At 46.3% G+C, this 18,542-nt stretch overlaps 1 protein-coding gene across 1 annotated transcript; it reads right to left on the bottom strand.

Annotated features, from left to right (window-relative positions):
* Window positions 1-6,330: 6,330 nt before the first annotated feature.
* On the bottom strand, window positions 6,331-14,656 carry LOC114584694 (ras-related and estrogen-regulated growth inhibitor-like protein). Its single transcript, XM_028706725.2, has 4 exons — window positions 14,431-14,656; window positions 12,649-12,702; window positions 11,032-11,108; window positions 6,331-9,253 (listed from the first exon to the last, which is right to left on the bottom strand). Exons 1-4 carry the CDS (start codon window positions 14,567-14,569, stop codon window positions 8,828-8,830), a joined length of 696 nt encoding a protein of 231 aa, XP_028562558.2. The 5' UTR covers window positions 14,570-14,656; the 3' UTR covers window positions 6,331-8,827.
* Window positions 14,657-18,542: the final 3,886 nt, after the last annotated feature.

Genomic DNA, 18,542 nt, shown 5'->3' on the forward strand with positions numbered 1-18,542 from the left:
AGTTACTGTTAAGAACTTTTTGCTGGGTCTGGGTCGCTCTGGAGAGACCAGGAAGAGAAGAAATTCAAGAAAGAATGGGAAGACATAATGTACAGTGGTGCCTCGCAAGACGAAATTAATTCGTTCCGCGAGTTTTGTCGTCTTGTGATTTTTTTCGTCTTGCAAAGCACGGTGTCGGGAAAGCTTTGGAAAAGCTTCAAAAATCACCAAAGTCTTTAAAAACCTCAAAAAAGGCTACCACACCGTGTTCTATGAGTTGCTCCTCGAAGTCAAGTCACAACTGTATTAACGGTGTTAAGAAAAAGGAAACAAACTTGCAAGACGTTTCCGTCTTGCGAAGCAAGCCCATAGGGAAAATCGTCTTGCGAAGCAGCTCAAAAAACAAAAAACCCTTTCGTCTAGTGGGTTTTTTGTCTTGCGAGGCATTCGTCTTGCGAGGTACCACTGTATTTAAGTGAACACTGTAAACAACTAAAAACTTTGGCAGTATTAGATTAAAACTTGTAAGGTACAAAATACAATAGGAAAATGGTTAATAATATTTCTAACAAGATAGAGAAAATAGGATAAGCTGAAGGAAAAGGAGATTGATAGTGGAAACCAGGGAAAGGCACTGGGAAGTCAAGGGATTCTGAGAATCCTAAATGTGATGGTGAATGATGTGCTTAAACTGAAATTTGTTATGTAAAATTTAATAAAAATATTTATAAAAGAGAATTGTAGTTAAGCAACATCTGGGAGGCCACAGGTTCCTGCTGTAGACTTTCTGCACCAAGCCAACAAGTCCTTCTCCAGCTTTATGAATCCTTGCCAGCTGGAATTTCTCTTTAACTGTTATCCTGCCGCTCCCTTACATGCACACACTTGCTGTAATGAGCAGAAATGCAGAGATGCCACACAACAGGCAGGATACAGGGTTGATGTGTGGGAGATGCTGTGGCCTCTGCCTTTGGGAATGTCAAGGTAAATATAGTGCATGTCTCCGGACAGAACAAATCTAAAAGCCAGTAGGATTGTCACTTAAAAATATATATATATTAATTGCCCTCTTTCGGTGTTCTATTGGCCCCCAGGCAGCCAGAAATTTGCAGCACATCAAGCTGCCAAGAAAGGCATAGAAATGCCAGTCTCGATCTATGTAAGACTGTCTATGTAAGATGGTCTAGTACAGGTAAATCATTTCTTGGTTGGACTTAGGGACGTATGTGGTACATTCCCCAAAAGTCCAGAAAAGAATACCAACAGGTTAGTATGGTAGCTACGTATCCCATTATTCAGAGCACTATCCTTTATTCGAAAACGTCCCTATTTAAAGGGTAGTTTAGACCAGACTTGGACCAAACTGCCCTTTAAATAGGGAACACATTCAAATAAGGATAAAAAATATAGGAAGGGATCGGGGGAGTCTTGAAGGAGGAAGTTACCTGGTGGCTGCCTTTCCACCAGGTGAGATCTATTGTTTTTCCTATTTAAATTATAGTATTTATTTCTCAGTTTGTAACACGCCCTTTAGCATGTGCAAATTGTACGCGGAACTGTTGTCATTCTCATTTCTTTTAGTTATGTGTAAGGGGACACTCTTAAGTAACACGTTCTAACATTGTGTGCATTCTGTCCAATCTGTTATATAGCTTTTGAATCTCTGAGTTGCTCTGTTGCATTTTCCTGTCTCCATCCCTATAAATAGGGCTGATTTGTGCTTTGCATGGTCCTGGCAGAGAAATTAGCACCTAAGCCTTTGGAGCCAGCAGGTCACTTGATGACAGCAGCAGCGAGGAAGGAACACTCGAACTGGAATAAATAATAACTGCCGACATCTATGTGAGGTTTCTGCTTGGTCTAATTACTGGCTTCTCCCAGATTTCATGAGATAAGTCAGAAAGCTGTCTCCACTGGGGCTACCAATCTTTCCCCTAGTAAGAGGCTGCTGCCTTCTGTGGCTTTGTGACAAATGGAAATCCGACTGATAAAGCTTTTTCCCATCAGTGCATGGGAAGAAAAGTCACCTGTTCAATTCCTGCCTGTTGAGGCCACCTACCACTCCACTCCCCCAGCTCCTGTAATTCTAACTCTGAACAAGAGTGGATCTGGATGGGCAGCTGTGTGAATGAAGTAATGTGATCAGGTCACCTCTGTGCCTGACTGTCATTCATGTGCTGATAAGAGTTGATGGGCTCTTCTGGGGCCCCTCTTCCAGTAATAATAATAATATTTTATTATTTATACCCCGCCCAACTGGCTAGGTTTCCCCAGCCACACTGGGTGCCTCCCAACAGAGTATTAAAAACACAATGAAACATCAAACATTAAAAACTTCCCTAAACCGGGCTGCCTTCAGATGTCTTCTAAAAATCAGATAGTTGTTTATTTCCTTGACACCCAATGGGAGGGTGTTCCACAGGGCAGGTGCCACTATCGAGAAGGCCCTCTGCCTGGTTCCCTGTAACCTCACATCTTGCACTGAGGGAACCACCAGAAGACCCTTGGAGCTGGACCTCAGTGTCTGGGCTGAATAATGGGGGGTGGAGATGCTCCTTCAGGTGGACTTTGGTAATGTATTGCTTTGAGCAAGGACAAAATTTGGCACCCCTCCTCAAATATATATATTTATTTTCATGCCCTCCTCCCTCTTGCCTTCCATTCTGTGCCCCCTCAGCTCGGTGCCCTGTATGGGGGAACCACCCACACTGTCCTAAATCCGGCGCTGCCTCTTCTCCCTTCTGATGGTTCAGTATGTGGTCAGCCTTTCAAATAGAAGACTCTTTCAAACAGAAGACTGTCCCCTGTAAAGCTGGACAAATGTGACACTAAGAGAGCATCGTGAGCACACCCAGCCCAAGAAAGACAAACAGCTGGTATTTGTTGCTGTTGTTATTAAAATATTTCCAATTATAGAGTAAAATTGGAGATAAACAAAGAAGAGAAAAAGATGCTAGAAATAAAGGAAAAAGAGAACGAGAGAAGAGTGAGATAAAGAAAAGAAAAAGATTATTAGCAAAAGATGCAAGAGAATACACACACGCACACACAGTGGTACCTCGGAGGTTGAATGGAATCTGTTCCAGAAGTCCGTTCTACTTCCAAAACGTTCGGAAACCAAGGCACAGCTTCCAATTGGCTGCAGGAAGCTCCTGCAGCCAATCGGAAGCCGCAGAAGCCGTGTCAGGTGTTCAGGTTCCAAAGAACGTTCGCAAACCGGAAAGACTCTCCTCCTGAAGAGAGGGGAGTGGTTGTGGGCGGTAGCCCGAGCCCCGCCTCTAGCAGGGGGCGTTAGCCCCCTGCCTCCCACTCACCTGGCTGGCGCCCACGCCCATCGGCAGACACCCAACCAGGTGCCTCCGAGGGGCGTGTACAGCAGCCTTAATACTGCGGCGCCAGCCCCTCCTCAGCCTCACTCTTCGTCGACCCGTCACGATTCACCCACCCTCCACTCCCTTTGAGCTCAGGGTCTTAGTTTTCCTCGGCCTTGCTATGGACCTTAGGTTGGTCGCCCTGGTTGTCCGGGGGGCCTGGTAGGAATTTTTCCATTTGGCATTAGGCCTTTTGGTTTTTTCGCCTACCTCATAGCAATCGTCACAACTTTCGTGGTATTGGTGGGTAGGTTAGTCATTGGAATAATGTGTCGTGGTGTCGAAGGGCTAGGTGTGGCCAACGCCTATGCCTTCAATTTTTTGGGTATTCCGTTAAAGGAATCTGGCGGTCGTGTATTCTGTCCGATGCCTGCTTGGCGGGGGGCCATGGCACGACCCTCGGTGACATCAGGGGAGAGCCTATAGTTGGATTAGCATCAACAGGCTCCACCTACTGGTGAATAAACCCCCCCTTGTTTCAGACTCACCCATCTCTGAGGGGGTGGAGTCAGCTGACGTAATCCAATGCCTAAGCCAATACCTTTTCACTTGCTGTAATCAATAAAGTTGTGGCCTTTTCTTGCCCATTAACCTTATATCACGTGTCCTTGTGTATTCATTCCACTTTGGTGGGGATCGGGGTCCTCGAACCACAACACTCACTTCCGAGTTTGCGGCATTCGGGAGTCAAAACATTCAAGCCGCAAGGCGTTCGTCAACCAAGGTATGATTGAATATGATGTGGAAAAATGAAGAAAAGAAAAAAAAGAGGAATGGACAGCTTCATCCATCCCTACTTCTGACTCACATTGATTTGAGCTCTGGGCCATCTTTTAAAGGGCTGACAGAATGATGTATCACATAATTTGGGTTGTTTTGATCTCTCAGCATATTGTTGCTTTGCTTTGGAAACCGCCTACAAGTGATGTTGCATCTAAAACCATTTTTAATTTCTGAATAAGGGGGTCTTCAGCATCTGGCACAAACTTACTGTTACAGCAGCAAAGCATGTGTTGTGTTTGTGTACACGTGCTTGGCAGGTCTTCTTTGCTCTGATCTAAGCCAGGGCTCACCTAGTATGTGGTCAGTGACTGGAAAGAACAGTTTATCCAGGGAGAAGCGGAAAGCTATATAAACAGCCACCTTAGCAAAGCGACGGGTGCTGATGAAAACAAAAGGGCAAAACAGGGAACATTCCTGCCTGGAATCACAGTAGCAGAAGCAGGCCTCATATCTCTGGGAGTTCTGCAGCAAGAGAGGGGGACAGAGTTGAAGACGGGAGGCACTTCTAGGTGAGTTGTCATTGAGCATTCATCCTGATACAGTGGTGCCTCACAAGACGAAATCAATCCGTTCCGCGAGTCTCTTCGTCTTGCGGTTTTTTCGTCTTGCGAAGCACGGCTATTAGTGGCTTAGCGGCTATTAGCGGCTTAGCGGCTTAGCAGCTATTAACGGCTTAGCGGCTTTAAGAAAAAGGAAACAAACTCGCAAGAAGCAAGCCCATAGGGAAATTTGTCTTGCGGAACGACTCAAAAAACGGAAAACCCTTTCGTCTAGCAAGTTTTTCGTCTTGCGAGGCATTCGTCTTGCAGGGCACCACTGTACACTCGGAGGAAGATCAAATGTTGGCTACATATCGAACATTCACTCTGATTCGATTGTGGGGAGGTTAGATGCCATTGCGTCAAAGCATGCATTATCTCACAGGTTCCAGTGCATTTTCCTGTCACTTTCCTTACTGCAATTAGCTTTTGGGGGAAAGTTTGTTGTGCAATACCTCCCAATGAACTACAGTATACTTGTGCGACATGGATGAGCCAGTGTGATGGACTGCTTGGACGCAGAGGAATGGTGGGAGAAACCAGCTGGGGAACCCCCAAGGGAAGCAGGCTCAGAGCCTGGGGATGGGTGGTGGGATGACGATGAGTGGTCAGAGGAAGAAGAGGGAGTGGGAGGAGTTGGTGTCAGAAGCTGAAGAGGCAACAGGGCTTAGTGAGCGGGGGTGAGTCCGTGCTAGAGAGCAGTCCAGACTCAGAGGCAGAAGCTGAAGCAGGGGAAGAGGGAGGCCAAGAGGCAGAGGTGAGTCAGGCTGGTGAAGAGCCCCTGCTGCTCCCTTCCCCCCGTAGTTTAATTCTACAGCAGGGAGGCTTTTTTCAGCCTGGGGCCACCTTAGCTTCTGTGCAACCTTCCAGGGGCCTCATGCCAGTGGTGGGCAGGGCCAGAGGCAAAAGTGGGAGGAGCACCAAATGTCAGTGTTACCATTTTATCATTATGTAGGAGGCTGATTACTATGCAAAACCCTCTCTTATCTTTCATCCAGGCATGTAAAGGTAAAGGTAAACGGGCCCCTGACCATTAGGTCCAGTCGTGACCGACTCTGGGGTTGCGCGCTCATCTCGCTTTACTGGCCAATGGAGCTGGCGTTTGTCCGCAGACAGCTTTCCGGTCATGTGGCCAGCATGATTAAGCCGCTTCTGGCGAACCAGAGCAGCGCATGGGAATGCCGTTTACCTTCCTGCCAGAGTGGTACCTATTTATCTATTTGGACTTCGTGCTTTTGAACTGCTAGGTTGGCAGGAGCAGGGACCGAGCAATGGGAGCGCACCCCGTTGTGGGGATTTGAACCACCAACCTTCTGATCGGCAAGTCCTAGGCTCTGTGGTTTAACCCACAGCGCCACCCGCATCCCTCATCCAGGCATGTACCAGAGTACAAAAACATCCAAGAAGGGTGTGATCAAGTGTGGGCTTGGGGGGGAGAATCTCAAGGGCCAGATAGAGACACCAAGAGGGTTCCCCATCCCTGCCCTACAGCGTATTCCTTCTAGCGTGGACAAAAACAGAAATCCAAGTAAACAAATAAACATCTTGTTCTCTGCCCATTTTCTGGGCAGTATGACAGCTGTCCTGCCCCTTGTCACCTGGCTCCAGGAATGTTCCCTTTCCCTCACCCTGTTGAGAACAAAAGATGACCCCCAAACTGCCTGAACAAGAGGTGCATTTGTCTTTATTCTACTCCCTTGTGCACAAAAGCAAAGTACCAGCACAGAAATGAGTCTAGAAACAGCCACATCCATCTTATTTACACACTCAGCCTCCTCAGCTCACCGTAGAAAGAGCACATGGTAGTGACTTGAAATTACACACATATATTCAGGAAGTGGCTATGCTTTGTAGAAACGGCAGTGTGAAGGGTTCAGATCCAAGACTCATTTTCAGTTGTAGGCTGCAACACTAGAACAGAAATGGAGAATCCTGCCCCCCCCCCCCCGGTATTGCTGGACAAAAGCTGCAATTCTTGAAGACCGGCCATGAAGCTGATGGGAGCTGAAGTTCAGCACCATGTATGCCACGATCTCATTCCAAAGAAATCAACTCCAGGTAGACCTTGTAACTTCTCTCCGCTAGGCTGCTAACTGGGAACTGGTTTCCTTTGCATGCAAAGGATTGCTTTTAACAGCGCATATCAAGTGTGTCTCCCTCTGCACTTAACAGCCACTGCCCGACCCAACCTGTGCATCTGGGATGAAAGGGCAGATCATCTCCTTGCAACCTCCTTTCTCTGCCAGAGGAGTCGACTGCTCCCAATTCCTTGCACTTTCCATCGCTTCTTAGGGGCCCCGGGCACAATTTTCCAGCAGAAGGCAAGCTCCAGCTCCTCTCTGGGATCGGGCTATTTAAGACCTACCACACCCACACAAGGCCCTGGAAGGAAGCCATGTCTCCCTTTGCACAGGCGTGTGCTGTACATCACTTAAGAACAGCAGCTGCCTGCTGCCAGCCAACGGATAGGGAGGGAGGGGTGGCTGATTAGGACATGGAGTTCCAGGCACCTACTCACATCGCTGCAGCTCAGCTGTAAAGCAGTCAAGTTGAAAGCAAGCAAGACAGAACCGGAGGCTGGAGGAAGACTTGGCAAAGATTCTTGCCTCTTTGCTCAGAACACGCAGCTGACAGTATGCTTCTTCCAAGCGGTTGTTACCAAGGCGGGAGAAGCAAGGACTCGACAGCAACGTGTACAGGGAGAGGCTAAGATCATACCATATAAGCTTGCCCCATTCAGCCTCCACTGAGCTTCAGAGATGGGAATGCTTTGCATGAATAAAGTCCCAGATTCTACTGTTCAGGTCCAGCATCACCAAGCAGCCCCACCAGTGTTGGAGACCGCAGCTGGGTTTTAATTCCCACAATGCCCCATAACGTTGCTCAGGGGCACGACCGGAAATTAAAATGTCGGGGCACACCCAACCCCTGCCCCAGGGCCTGCAGCAGCACTGATAAGTCTGTTGGGGGCCACCTGTGCAGAGGAAGGACCACCAGAGGTGACCGTGCTGAAGTCACCTGAATCCCTGGCCTCTCCAATTAAAGGCTCTTGGGTAGCAGACCTGGGGAAGCCTCTGTAAGAGTTGTTGCCAGCAAGCCAAATTAGGATGTACTGGGCCAGGTGGATGACTCAGTGTAAGATAGCTCTGTACAGTGTTATTCCTATTCCAGAGCTGACAATGAGATTTGCAATCCCAAGCAAATCCCATCTGTGCCATGGGGTGTAAAATGAAGATGTTGGACAGCCGCATCCACACATTTAAAGCATGTTTATGGCCCCCACCCAAATAATCATGGGAGCTGCCGTTGCCCCCTCTCATAAAGCTACAATTCCCAATACCCCTAACAAACTACAGTTCCCAGTATTCTTTGCAGGGCGAGAGCACGCTTTAAATGTGAATTTAAAATATGGTGTGGATGCAACCATTGTCTCTTTCAGCCATCGGTCCAAAACAGCCTTTTTTTCAACCTTGGGTTCTCAGGGGCTCTTGAACTACCTCCCCCAACATCCCTGAACACTGGCCATGCTGGCTAGGAATGATAGGAGTTGTAGTCCAACAACATCTAGGAATCCAAGGTTGAGAAAGGTTGGTCTAGAAATATGGCCCTGTGCAAAAACCAAGGTTTTATAGCAGCTCTCGTGCATCAATATAGGAGATTGAAATGCAGACACACACACCCCAGCTTAAATCAAGGGTCTTGGGCAAGAAGCTAGCTGCCCCTGATCCAATTCCTACTGTGTGGAAGTTTAGGGGGAAGGGAACGTTCATTCCCCCTTAAGGGCAGCCTGGCACCTCTTGTATTTCAACACCACAAGGAATCACTTTATTGCCTATTGAGTCGCATTGCCCTGCAGACTCCTGCCTCTGGAGCAGGGTTAGAAGAATGAGATACCCTACTCCAGGCAGTGAAGGCTGGATGCCATGGTGTTTCTCATATTCTCAGTCCATCTCACTAATGGTGGTGGGTGCCCATTGGGACTGGTAGGGCAGAAGGCAAGGAGACCAACAGTAGGTGGTGCACAGCCACTGACAGTCCGAGCCTGTACTGATGGGTCGTACATAAGAAGGCAGGCAGGAGGGAGCTGGCTGACGGCAGACTGAGGTTGGTGGGGCAGTGCCCTGTTCGCCCTGGCAGACCAGCTTCCACCATGTCTCACATGGAGTCTGTTCTCTTCCGGGCAAACACAGCAGACACACTCTTCACGATGCTGCGAATCCCAGTGCCTTTTTTCACGGCCAGTTTGGCCTCGCAGATGCGTTCCGCCAGGCTGTTGAAGACCACGAGGGCCCCGTGGTAGGCCTCTGCTGCTGACACCTCATAGAACTCACAGTCTAAGGAGAGAGCCAGGAGCCTACCCTCCTCGCTGGAGACCGTGCGCCGGTGGTGCAAGTCTCGCTTGTTGCCCACAATGACAATGGGCACTTTCTCCTGGGCTGGTCCTTCCTTGGCTGCCTTGATGAACTGGATTTTGGGCTGCACACTGTTAAAGCTGGCTCGGTCACAGATGCTGTAGACCAAGACAAAGCCATCGGCCCACTGGATGCGCTTGTCCTCAGAAGAGCTCTCATCTGTCCGCTCCTGAAAAGGAAGGAAAATGTAAGGGTTCCCATGTCTATTGATTGGTTGCTCTTTGTTATTGATAAAAACAATGCCCTTATTAAACAGTTGGTCTGCAAATATAAAGCATTCCCTTGGCGGGGAGAGAGAAGGAAAGAGGTATCTTCTAAGTTGGATTGGAGAACCTGCAGTTCTGCAATGCTGCTGGACTCAGCCTCAAGCAGGATTGCCAATGGTCAGGAATGATGGGAGTTGCAGCAACATATTGAGCCCTCCCAACCCAATCTGAAAGAAATAATAAGAATATCTTCTTCATCACAATTATTGTTTTTCACATATGCAGATTTATTCCGTTTATTGACTGAAGCTCATGTGACTAAAATGTAATCTAATCAGATGACAAATGAGATGCAATAAAATAACATGAACAAGGCTGGTCTTTCAGAGGAGCACCATAGAATCATATCATCTACATCCTCAGCTTGGTTGAGATCCCATATCAGCTCAAGTCAAGAAACAAATGCCATTGGCCGGAATTCCCTTAGTTATGGTAGTCAAGTACTTCTCAAGAGACTAATCCTGTGCAACAGTCTCACACACGGCTTTTAAACTTGCTGCACTCTTGTCAAGAGGAGACTCCTATTCCCCTTGTAGAGCAATAATTCCCTCAGCTCCCTGGGAAGAGGGATTGATTGTTAAACCACTCTGGGAATTGTAGCTCCGTGAAGGGAAACAACTCTCAGCACCCTTAACAAACGACAGTTCCCAGAATTCTTCGTGGAAAGCCATGGCTGTTTAAAGTGATATAAGAGGGCAGATGGGGCCTTAGAAAGTGGAGTTTTAAACACACACAGAGAGAGAGGAATTTGGCACGAAGCTTGTGATTTAAAGGTACTGATCGTCTGCCAGACCTTTGGGAACTAACTGAGATCAACTGGGAATATTTACAGTGGTGCCCCGCAAGACGACTGCCTCACAAGACGAAAAACCCGCTAGATGAAAGGGTTTTCCGTTTCGGAGGCGCTTCGCAAGACGAATTTCCCTATGGGCTTGCTTCGCAAGATGAAAACATCTTGCGAGTCTCGCCATTTTTCCCCCGCTTTCCCCCCCCTTTTTCAAAGCCGCTAAGCCGTTAATAGCCTTTTAACAGCTTAGCCACTAAGCCTTTAATAGCCGCTAAATCGCTAATAGCGCTAATCCGCTTAGCCGCTAATGGGCTTGCTTTGCAAGACGAAAAAACCGCTAGACGAAGAGAATCGCGGAACGGATTCTTTTCGTCTTGCGAGGCACCACTGTATATTCTTAACTGTTGCTCACTTTGCATTTGTTTTAAATAGTTTACTTTCTTATTTAAAAAATATCCCCCCCCCCCCAATCATGGCACTGCCCATGAATCTCTTGTCAACCCTTTGTATTGCTGTTCATAGATGGAGTATAAGTACTGGAAGTCGAATGAAGGTGATAGTGTGGATGGTTAAGTCCAGTCAAAGGTGACTATGGGATTGCAGCACTCATTTCGCTTTCAGGTCGAGGGAGCTGGTGTTTGTCCACAGACAGCTTTCCGGGTCATGTGGCCAGCAGGACTAAACTGCTTCTGGTGCAACGGAACACCGTGACAGAAACCGGAGCATATGGAAACACCGTTTAACTTCCCGCCACAGCGGCATCTGTCTTGCACTGGCGTGCTTTCGAACAGCTAGGTTCGCAGGAGCTGGGACAGAGCAACGGGAGCTGACCCCGTCACAGGGATTTGAAATGCCAACCTTCTGATCGGTGATAGTGTAGGATAACCCCCTCACCTGCGAGCAAGGGAAATCCCAGATGTGGAAGAGGATCTCTCTGCCTTCTGCTGCCAAAGTGTGGGTGTAGATAGACTCTGGGTGGGGAAAAAAGCATACAGTTCAGGTTTGCCAAAAAGCCACTCCCGATAGCTCTGTTCTCTCGCTTCCCCTCTCTGTGTCTGCTCCCCTGCCACTCCCTTTTGAACCTGGCATTCCTTTCCAGGTGTTAGCAACTGGCAGCCTCATAAAGCAAGAAACGAGAACTGAAAAGTTTTATACAGTTTCGATCCCTGTATGGGACAGCGGCATACTCCTGCACTGCAGGCGGTTGGGCGAGATAATCCTCAGGGTACCTTCTAACTCAACAATTCCATGAATCAAGATTTCTCCTTCCTCCTTAGTGGCCACTTTATACAGCCAAACCTCAGTTCCCAAACACCTCCATTTTGGAACGTTTCTGCTCCCAAACGACAAAAACCCGGAAGTAGGTGTTCCGCTTTTCTAACGTTTTTCGGAAGCCGAACATCTGACACGGCTTCTGCTTGAGTGCAGGAAGCTCTTGCAGCCAATTGGAAGCCGTGCCTCGGTTGTTGAACATTTTGGAAGCTGAATGGGCTTCTGGAACGGATTACGTTCAACAACCAAGGTTTGATTGTACGCACAAAATGGCGCACTGTGTGGAAGCAGCTACTATGCAGTGTTAGTTATAAGTGGCCTCCTTGTGGCAGCTGAGCAGCAGGCTAAGAATCTCGACCAGCTGGAGGACTGAGAAGGCCCCGGGGAAAGCAGCCTCTAGGTCCTGGTCCAGGAGTAGTGCTATGTTGGAGCCACCATGTGATGTTAAAATGAGGTCATAGAAAGTTCCCTTATTGGCCCACCTAGCTCAGTACTGCCCACACTGACTGGCAGACTAGGGCACGGGTAGGCAACCTAAGGCCCGTGGGCCAGATCCGGCCCAATCGTCTTCTAAATCCGGCCCGCAGACGGTCCAGAAATCAGTGTGTTTTTACATGAGTAGAATGTGTCCTTTTATTTAAAATGCATCTCTGGGTTATTTGTGGAGCCTGCCTGGTGTTTTTACATGAGTGGAATGTGTCCTTTTATTTAAAAAAGCATCTCTGGGTTATTTGTGGGGCACAGGAATTCATTCACTATTTTTTTTCAAAATATAGTCTGGCCCACCACATGGTCCGAGGGACGGTGGACCGGCCCACAGCTGAAAAAGGTTGCTGACCCCTGGACTTGGGTGTCCAAGCCCTACCTAGAGATGTCAGGAGATTGAATCTGGCACTTTCTGCATGCAAAGCAGATCCACTACAGCACGGAGATCCCAGGGCTGGTTTCAGGTTTGGAGAAGCAGCCATCAGCGCAGAGACAGACTCTGGCAGCTGCCTGAGAATCCCATATGCTGCCACTGTTTTTTCCTAGAATCCCCTCACTGGATGGTATTCTGATCTACCCATCCCTTCCTGCTCCACATTTCACGGCAGAAGGAAACAACCCAGCCCTTTGCACAGCATCCATTTTTGCAATTGGGATTTTCTCCTTGTTTTTTCAACCATCCAGCCCCCCAAGGGTGACATGAAATTAACAGGCACAAATCTGTCCGTGCAATGATGCAATTATGACACTCACCCATGTCTCCATATTCCCCGATGAACCTTCTAGTGAGAAAGCGCACTGTCAAAGCTGTGAAAAAGAGTGGGAGTTGTAACTGTTATGTAGGACAGATATTGAGATGGGGGGGGGGGGGAGAGACCTTTGTTCTATTCTCAGAAAAACAAAACAAAACCACACCACCCCAGACACAAACTCAAACCTGCAAATATGAAAGTTATCAAAATTAAGTTTGCTGGATTTGTAGCTGATCTGACAGCTATTCCCCCCTCCCCCCCGAGGAGAAAATCTTAAGTTTTACAGAGCCAAAAGCATAATTTTGCACATGGTTTATAACCATGTGCTAATGGCCATTTCCAATTAAAGATGTTTGCACAGTTGTAGGTCGCTGCCCCTATAAACATCTATAATTATAGCACAATCCCAATCATTTTTACTTCCACTGAGCTGGTTTGCATGTAATGCTGTGCCAAACCATGGCTTAGAATGAACACACGAGGAGAATTGCAACCTGCTGAACTCCTCTTCTGGTATTGTTGCCACCATACGACGTGGGCCTAAGCCATGGTTTGGTTTAGCATTCCATTTGAACCCGAGCTTGTGGTTTGTCTCATTCTAGACAAGCCATTTATAGCTAAGGTTTGTTCATTCGTTTGCAGCTGATGGTTTGTTTGGAGGAGACAAATCTAGAATTGGGGCTCAAATGATACAGTAAGCCAAATTATGGCTTTGCTCACATAAATGCAGCAGGAGGAGATGGAGGGCAAGGAGCACACACAATCTTCTTTCTGGGAACCTTCACACTTGTGCATTTAGACTAAACCATGGTTTGATTTACATGCATACCAGCTCACTACATTCTGTGGAGCTTGCTTCCTAATCATTGTATTCAGGATAGAAGCCTTATTTCTAAGTTCAATTGAATTTTTGTGGAATTTCCTTCATACCGAGTTCCATAACACTTGGGGAGCATATGGCTGGGCTGTTATTTTTTCTTTATTTCTTGCATTTCTGCTCCACCTTTCTTCCACCATAGAACCCAAGGCGATATAAATATTGTTCCCACACAGTCACCCATCCAGGCATCAACCAGACTCAAGCCTACTTAGCTACAACAAGTTGGTCACTTTGTTCGCCTACAGGCCATTTGCTAGCAATGCCTCAATTAACATCCAAGTTAGTATGCAAAAACTCTCAAAAAGAAGATGCAGCTATTGACAAATTATAGAATATATTTCATGTATGGATGCAATCATTATGCTTCAGATTAGAGTTTCTTTAAAGTAAGGCTGCAATCATTTGTACGTCTACTTGAGAGTAAGTCCCATTGAAATCAGCAGGATCTACTTCCGAGCAAACATGCACAGAAGTCCACTGGAAATATGTACAGTACTGCGAAAGAGTCAAGAAACAAAAAATAATTTTTAAAAAGAGGACATTTCAGTGAGCTGTGAAATACTGCAATCTTCCCTCTGCACTTCACATCATTTAGCAAATCTGATGAGAGGTTAGCAATTGGCTCATACAACTGGGGCGTAGTGGATCATGCAACTTTTCTTGTGTACTGTAAATATCGAACTCACAAAACATTGCTGAGTTGTGTTCCACCCTAGCTACCTTTTCTGAAAGGCAAAAGAGAACTCTCCACACGTTAAATTTAAGTTTTGCATGCAGATCGAGTTGAGAAGTCCCCAAAATCTAGGGTTTCTGTCTTTGAGGGGGTGTCTTGCAGCATCAAGTTTCCAGGTTTCCATCGTTTGGTTCACCTTTCGTTTACTTTCTCCCAGTGACAGAACTCACCTGATTTTCCCACGCTGTCTGCTCCAAGGACCACCACATTGGCTTCCACTTTCAGTGGTGAAGGAGTGGGTGCCTCCACCCCAGACTGGTGGTCTGGGGTGAAGCTGGCACTTCTACGCAGAGGGATTCGGAGGACCATTGGTGGATCTGTTCTCACCCAATCTGTCAACCACAGACTTGTCTCTTTGCTGCTTTCCTCTCTCTGTTCAGTCAGAAAGAGAATGACTCCCTTTCTCATTGCAGCTGGAGGAGTGATTTGCATGGATCATACCATTCCTAATGAACGGGAGGGGTTTCGCTCAGGGGAGCTGCTAGGTGAACAGATCCCCAGCTATTAAAAAACAGACCGTGACAGCAATGTAGCAGGCTAATTTTATTGACAATAAAATTGTCAAGAGGAACTAGTGGTGAGATTGACCCCCCCCCCCTGCATTGGAGTAGTGGGAGAATCCAGGTGGGGCTCATTCTTTCTATATAGATTTCACCTCCAGTATTTTCCATTTATTATACACAAAGCCCAATATGGGATAAGATGAACCCCATCATATCTTCAAAGTGCATATGATTGGTATCTAACACTGAGTAAAATTGAGTAAAAATGTGCAAAACAAGTTCAAAATTGTGTTGGAAATGTAAAGAGAAGGAGGGTACTTTTTACCATATGTGGTGGACATGTACATGGGTAAAGGCTTTCTGGGAAATGATATATAATGAACTAAGGAAAATGTTTAAAAATACATTTGTTTAAAAAAAAACCCAGAAGCCTTTTTGTTAGGAATAATAGGTGAAGACATACCAAGAGAGGATAAAAGACTTTTTATGAATGCTACTAGCCCAGAGATGGAAGGAAGGAGAAATACCAACAAAAGAAGAATGGCAGATGAAACTGGTGGGAGTATGCGGAGATGGCAAAACTGAAGGGGAAGATCCGACACCAGGAAGATCAAGTATTTTCTAAAGACTGGAGTAAATTTGCAATTTATTTAAAAGGCCACTGTAAACGGTTAAAACCTTTGGCAGGGATGTAATGATACTTGTAATGTGGAATTACTTATGGTAATTATGATAATAAAATAGATGGATAATGGTAAAAGATGCAGCAATTTTAAACCTAAACATGGAACCCACGGAGGGAGGGAAGGGGGTTCGAAGGTTCAAAAGAACCTTGTATTTTAATGTTTGAAATGGTTATGTTTTATATGTATAAAATTATTAAAAACCCAATAAAAATTATAAAAAACAAAAACAAAGTGCAAATGAAGGCCTCTGTTTGAAGGTGTTTTCTGTTTGAAGAGCTGTCTGTTCCAGGGGTTTCCAAGCAGAGGTTCACAAACTTCATTCAGGTGACCCCCTGTGAAGAACATTTACAATATGAATTCTACAGAATTCAAATCATACTGCAATACAAGGAAGAAGAGAACCAATAACATTTCAATCAAAAATCGCACAGCATCTAGCACAGTGAATTACAGTTGTTGCAACAGGCAGGAAAATTGTAAAGTGGTCCTCCGGGGTCTTCAACCGTTTTCACGTGCTCCATAGTGGGGAAAGTTTGCCAACCTCTTGAGGTTTAAAAAAAATTAGGGTTGTGTGTCCAGCTAAGTTCTACTCAGAGTGGACCTATTGAAATGAATGAACCTAACCATGGTGTTCTGAGTAGAACTAGCACTGGACACCACCCAATGAATCTTAAGAAGGGAGAGCAGGCGACTTGAAGTTGCCTATCAACAGTTAACAGCACCTAACAGTAGACTGGTCACCTGGGCACACTCTTGTTTTGCACTCTGGTATAATCAGTTGTGGGACACGGGTGGCGCTGTGGGTAAAAGCCTCAGCGCCTAGGGCTTGCCGCGCGAAAGGTCGGCGGTTCGAATCCCCGCGGCGGGGTGCACTCCCGTTGCTCGGTCCCAGCGCCTGCCAACCTAGCAGTTCGAAAGCACCCCCGGGTGCAAGTAGATAAATAGGGACCGCTTACTAGCGGGAAGGTAAACGGTGTTTCCGTGTGCTGTGCTGGCTTGCCAGATGCAGCTTTGTCACGCTGGCCACGTGACCTGGAAGTGTCTCCGGACAGCGCTGGCCCCTGGCCTCTTAAGTGAGATGGGCGCACAATCCTAGAGTCTGGCAAGACTGGCCCGTACGGGCAGGGGTACCTTTACCTTTACCTTATAATCAGTTGTATTTCTGTTTAAATGACAGTAATTATTTCTAAATCTGCATCTCAACATATAAATTAGGCTATGCAAATTTATAATTATAATTATAAATATAATAAATTATAATTATAATATTTGCAAATTATGCCCTCTTTTGTCCTCTTTTTCGACAACATGTCGCAGGCCACTTTAAGCATGGCATGTTCCAGAATAGGTAAAAAAGTAAAGGTAAATGACCACTGGATGGTTGAGTCCAGTCAAAGGTGACTATGGAGTTGCAGCGCTCATCTTGCTTTCAGGCTGAAGGAGCCAGTGTGTGTCCACAGACAGCTTTCCTGGTCATGTGGCCAGCATGACTATACTATTTCTGGCGCAACAGGACACCATGACAGAAACACCATTTACCTTCCTGCTGAAGCGGTACCTATTTATCTACTTGCATCGGTATGCTTTCGAACTGCTAGGTTGGCAGGAGCAGGGACAGAGCAACAGGAGCTCACCCTGTCGCTGGGATTCGAATTGCCGACCTTTTGATTGGCAAGTCCAAGAGGCTCAGTGGTTTAGACCACAGCGCCACTCGCATCCAGAATAGCACCTGCCCCAGAAGCTACAAGCTTATGGTGTTACTTTCTTATTAACAAAATGTTACCTATTGCCTTTGCAAAATTGCTCATAGCAATACAGAAAACTATATCGAAAAAGGATGGATTGAAATAGCTGCAGTAGCCTTTATTTTGAATTCAATTTGGAAGCACACGCTCATCAGGATGGAGGGCACTCCTATACCATCATTATTTTCAGGTGAGATTTAATCGCATCCCAGCAAACTTGGGCTGCACAATTCAAACTAATGCACAGCTCTTACGAAACAAGCCAACTTCCCGGCACAGACAGGACTTTGGGCGATAAGAAAAGAGATGGCGTTGTGAACTAGAAAGTGTGAGATGACATTTGTTTGACACGATGTTGACTAATCTCCCCACAAGCAAATCAAGATGTATGTTCATGAAACAGGTCGTCTCAAAGCAACTGGAGAGAGGGGTGTGCAGAAACTTCTGGCTTTTGTGTGGCTGGAATGTAATCGAATGTACAAAGGTAGGAGTCACATCTGTTGCCCCATTTATGATCGCCTCAACCCTAGCATGCGGACCCTAGAAGGGGACATCGGACAATGTGACCGTCAGGCTGAATAAAGGTTACCTATCCCTGCCTTTACAAAGACCTGTGAAAGCAAATGCGTCTTCAGCGGGTGATTAGGAATGGGCTTTGCAGTAACTGACCCAGTCACTTGTTTTCCACAATTCCCAAGCACAAAATCAATTAGTTAAGTAAAATTGTTCATAAACCTATCTGAGCTCGGCCTGTCCTCTCCACTTGTGAGAATCCCATAATTGATTCTGGTTCTTTAGACTGGCTTGCCAGAACTCCTTGTGCAATGGGTTCTTTAGACTGGCTTGCCAGAACTCCTTGTGCAATGGAAACTTGCTTACAGTTCTGCTACTGTTAATTATTGCCCATTATCACCACCAAGTATTTATTTGCAGGCTGTTAGCAATACAGCAAATTTGTTTCTCTTGTGGTGCTGTTTCTTCTCATCTGCATGCAATTCCAACAGACCATCTTGTATTCACAATCTGTACCACTCTGAATCTTGACCCTTTTTTGCATATTTTTTTAAACCCAATTTGTTAGTCACAGTTTTATGTGTTTTTCAGAATCTTTAATGATGGACCATTTTTTCTGCATTGTTCAGAATCCTGACCCCACAGTTCAAGTTATTGTGCAATTTTTTTTTCCACTTTGGCATTTCTAGGATCTTGAGCTGCAGGCCACATATTAGTGCATTTTCAAAATCCTGACTCCATGGGTCACATTTTTCTGTTTTGCTATTGGGGCAGCCATATATGATCCTGCTGTTAATACCATTTGCATCCGCAAAAGTTTGGGGGCAATCACACA

The sequence above is a fragment of the Podarcis muralis genome, chromosome 14 (genome assembly GCF_964188315.1).
Source record: "Podarcis muralis chromosome 14, rPodMur119.hap1.1, whole genome shotgun sequence".
Classification (NCBI taxonomy): domain Eukaryota; kingdom Metazoa; phylum Chordata; class Lepidosauria; order Squamata; family Lacertidae; genus Podarcis; species Podarcis muralis.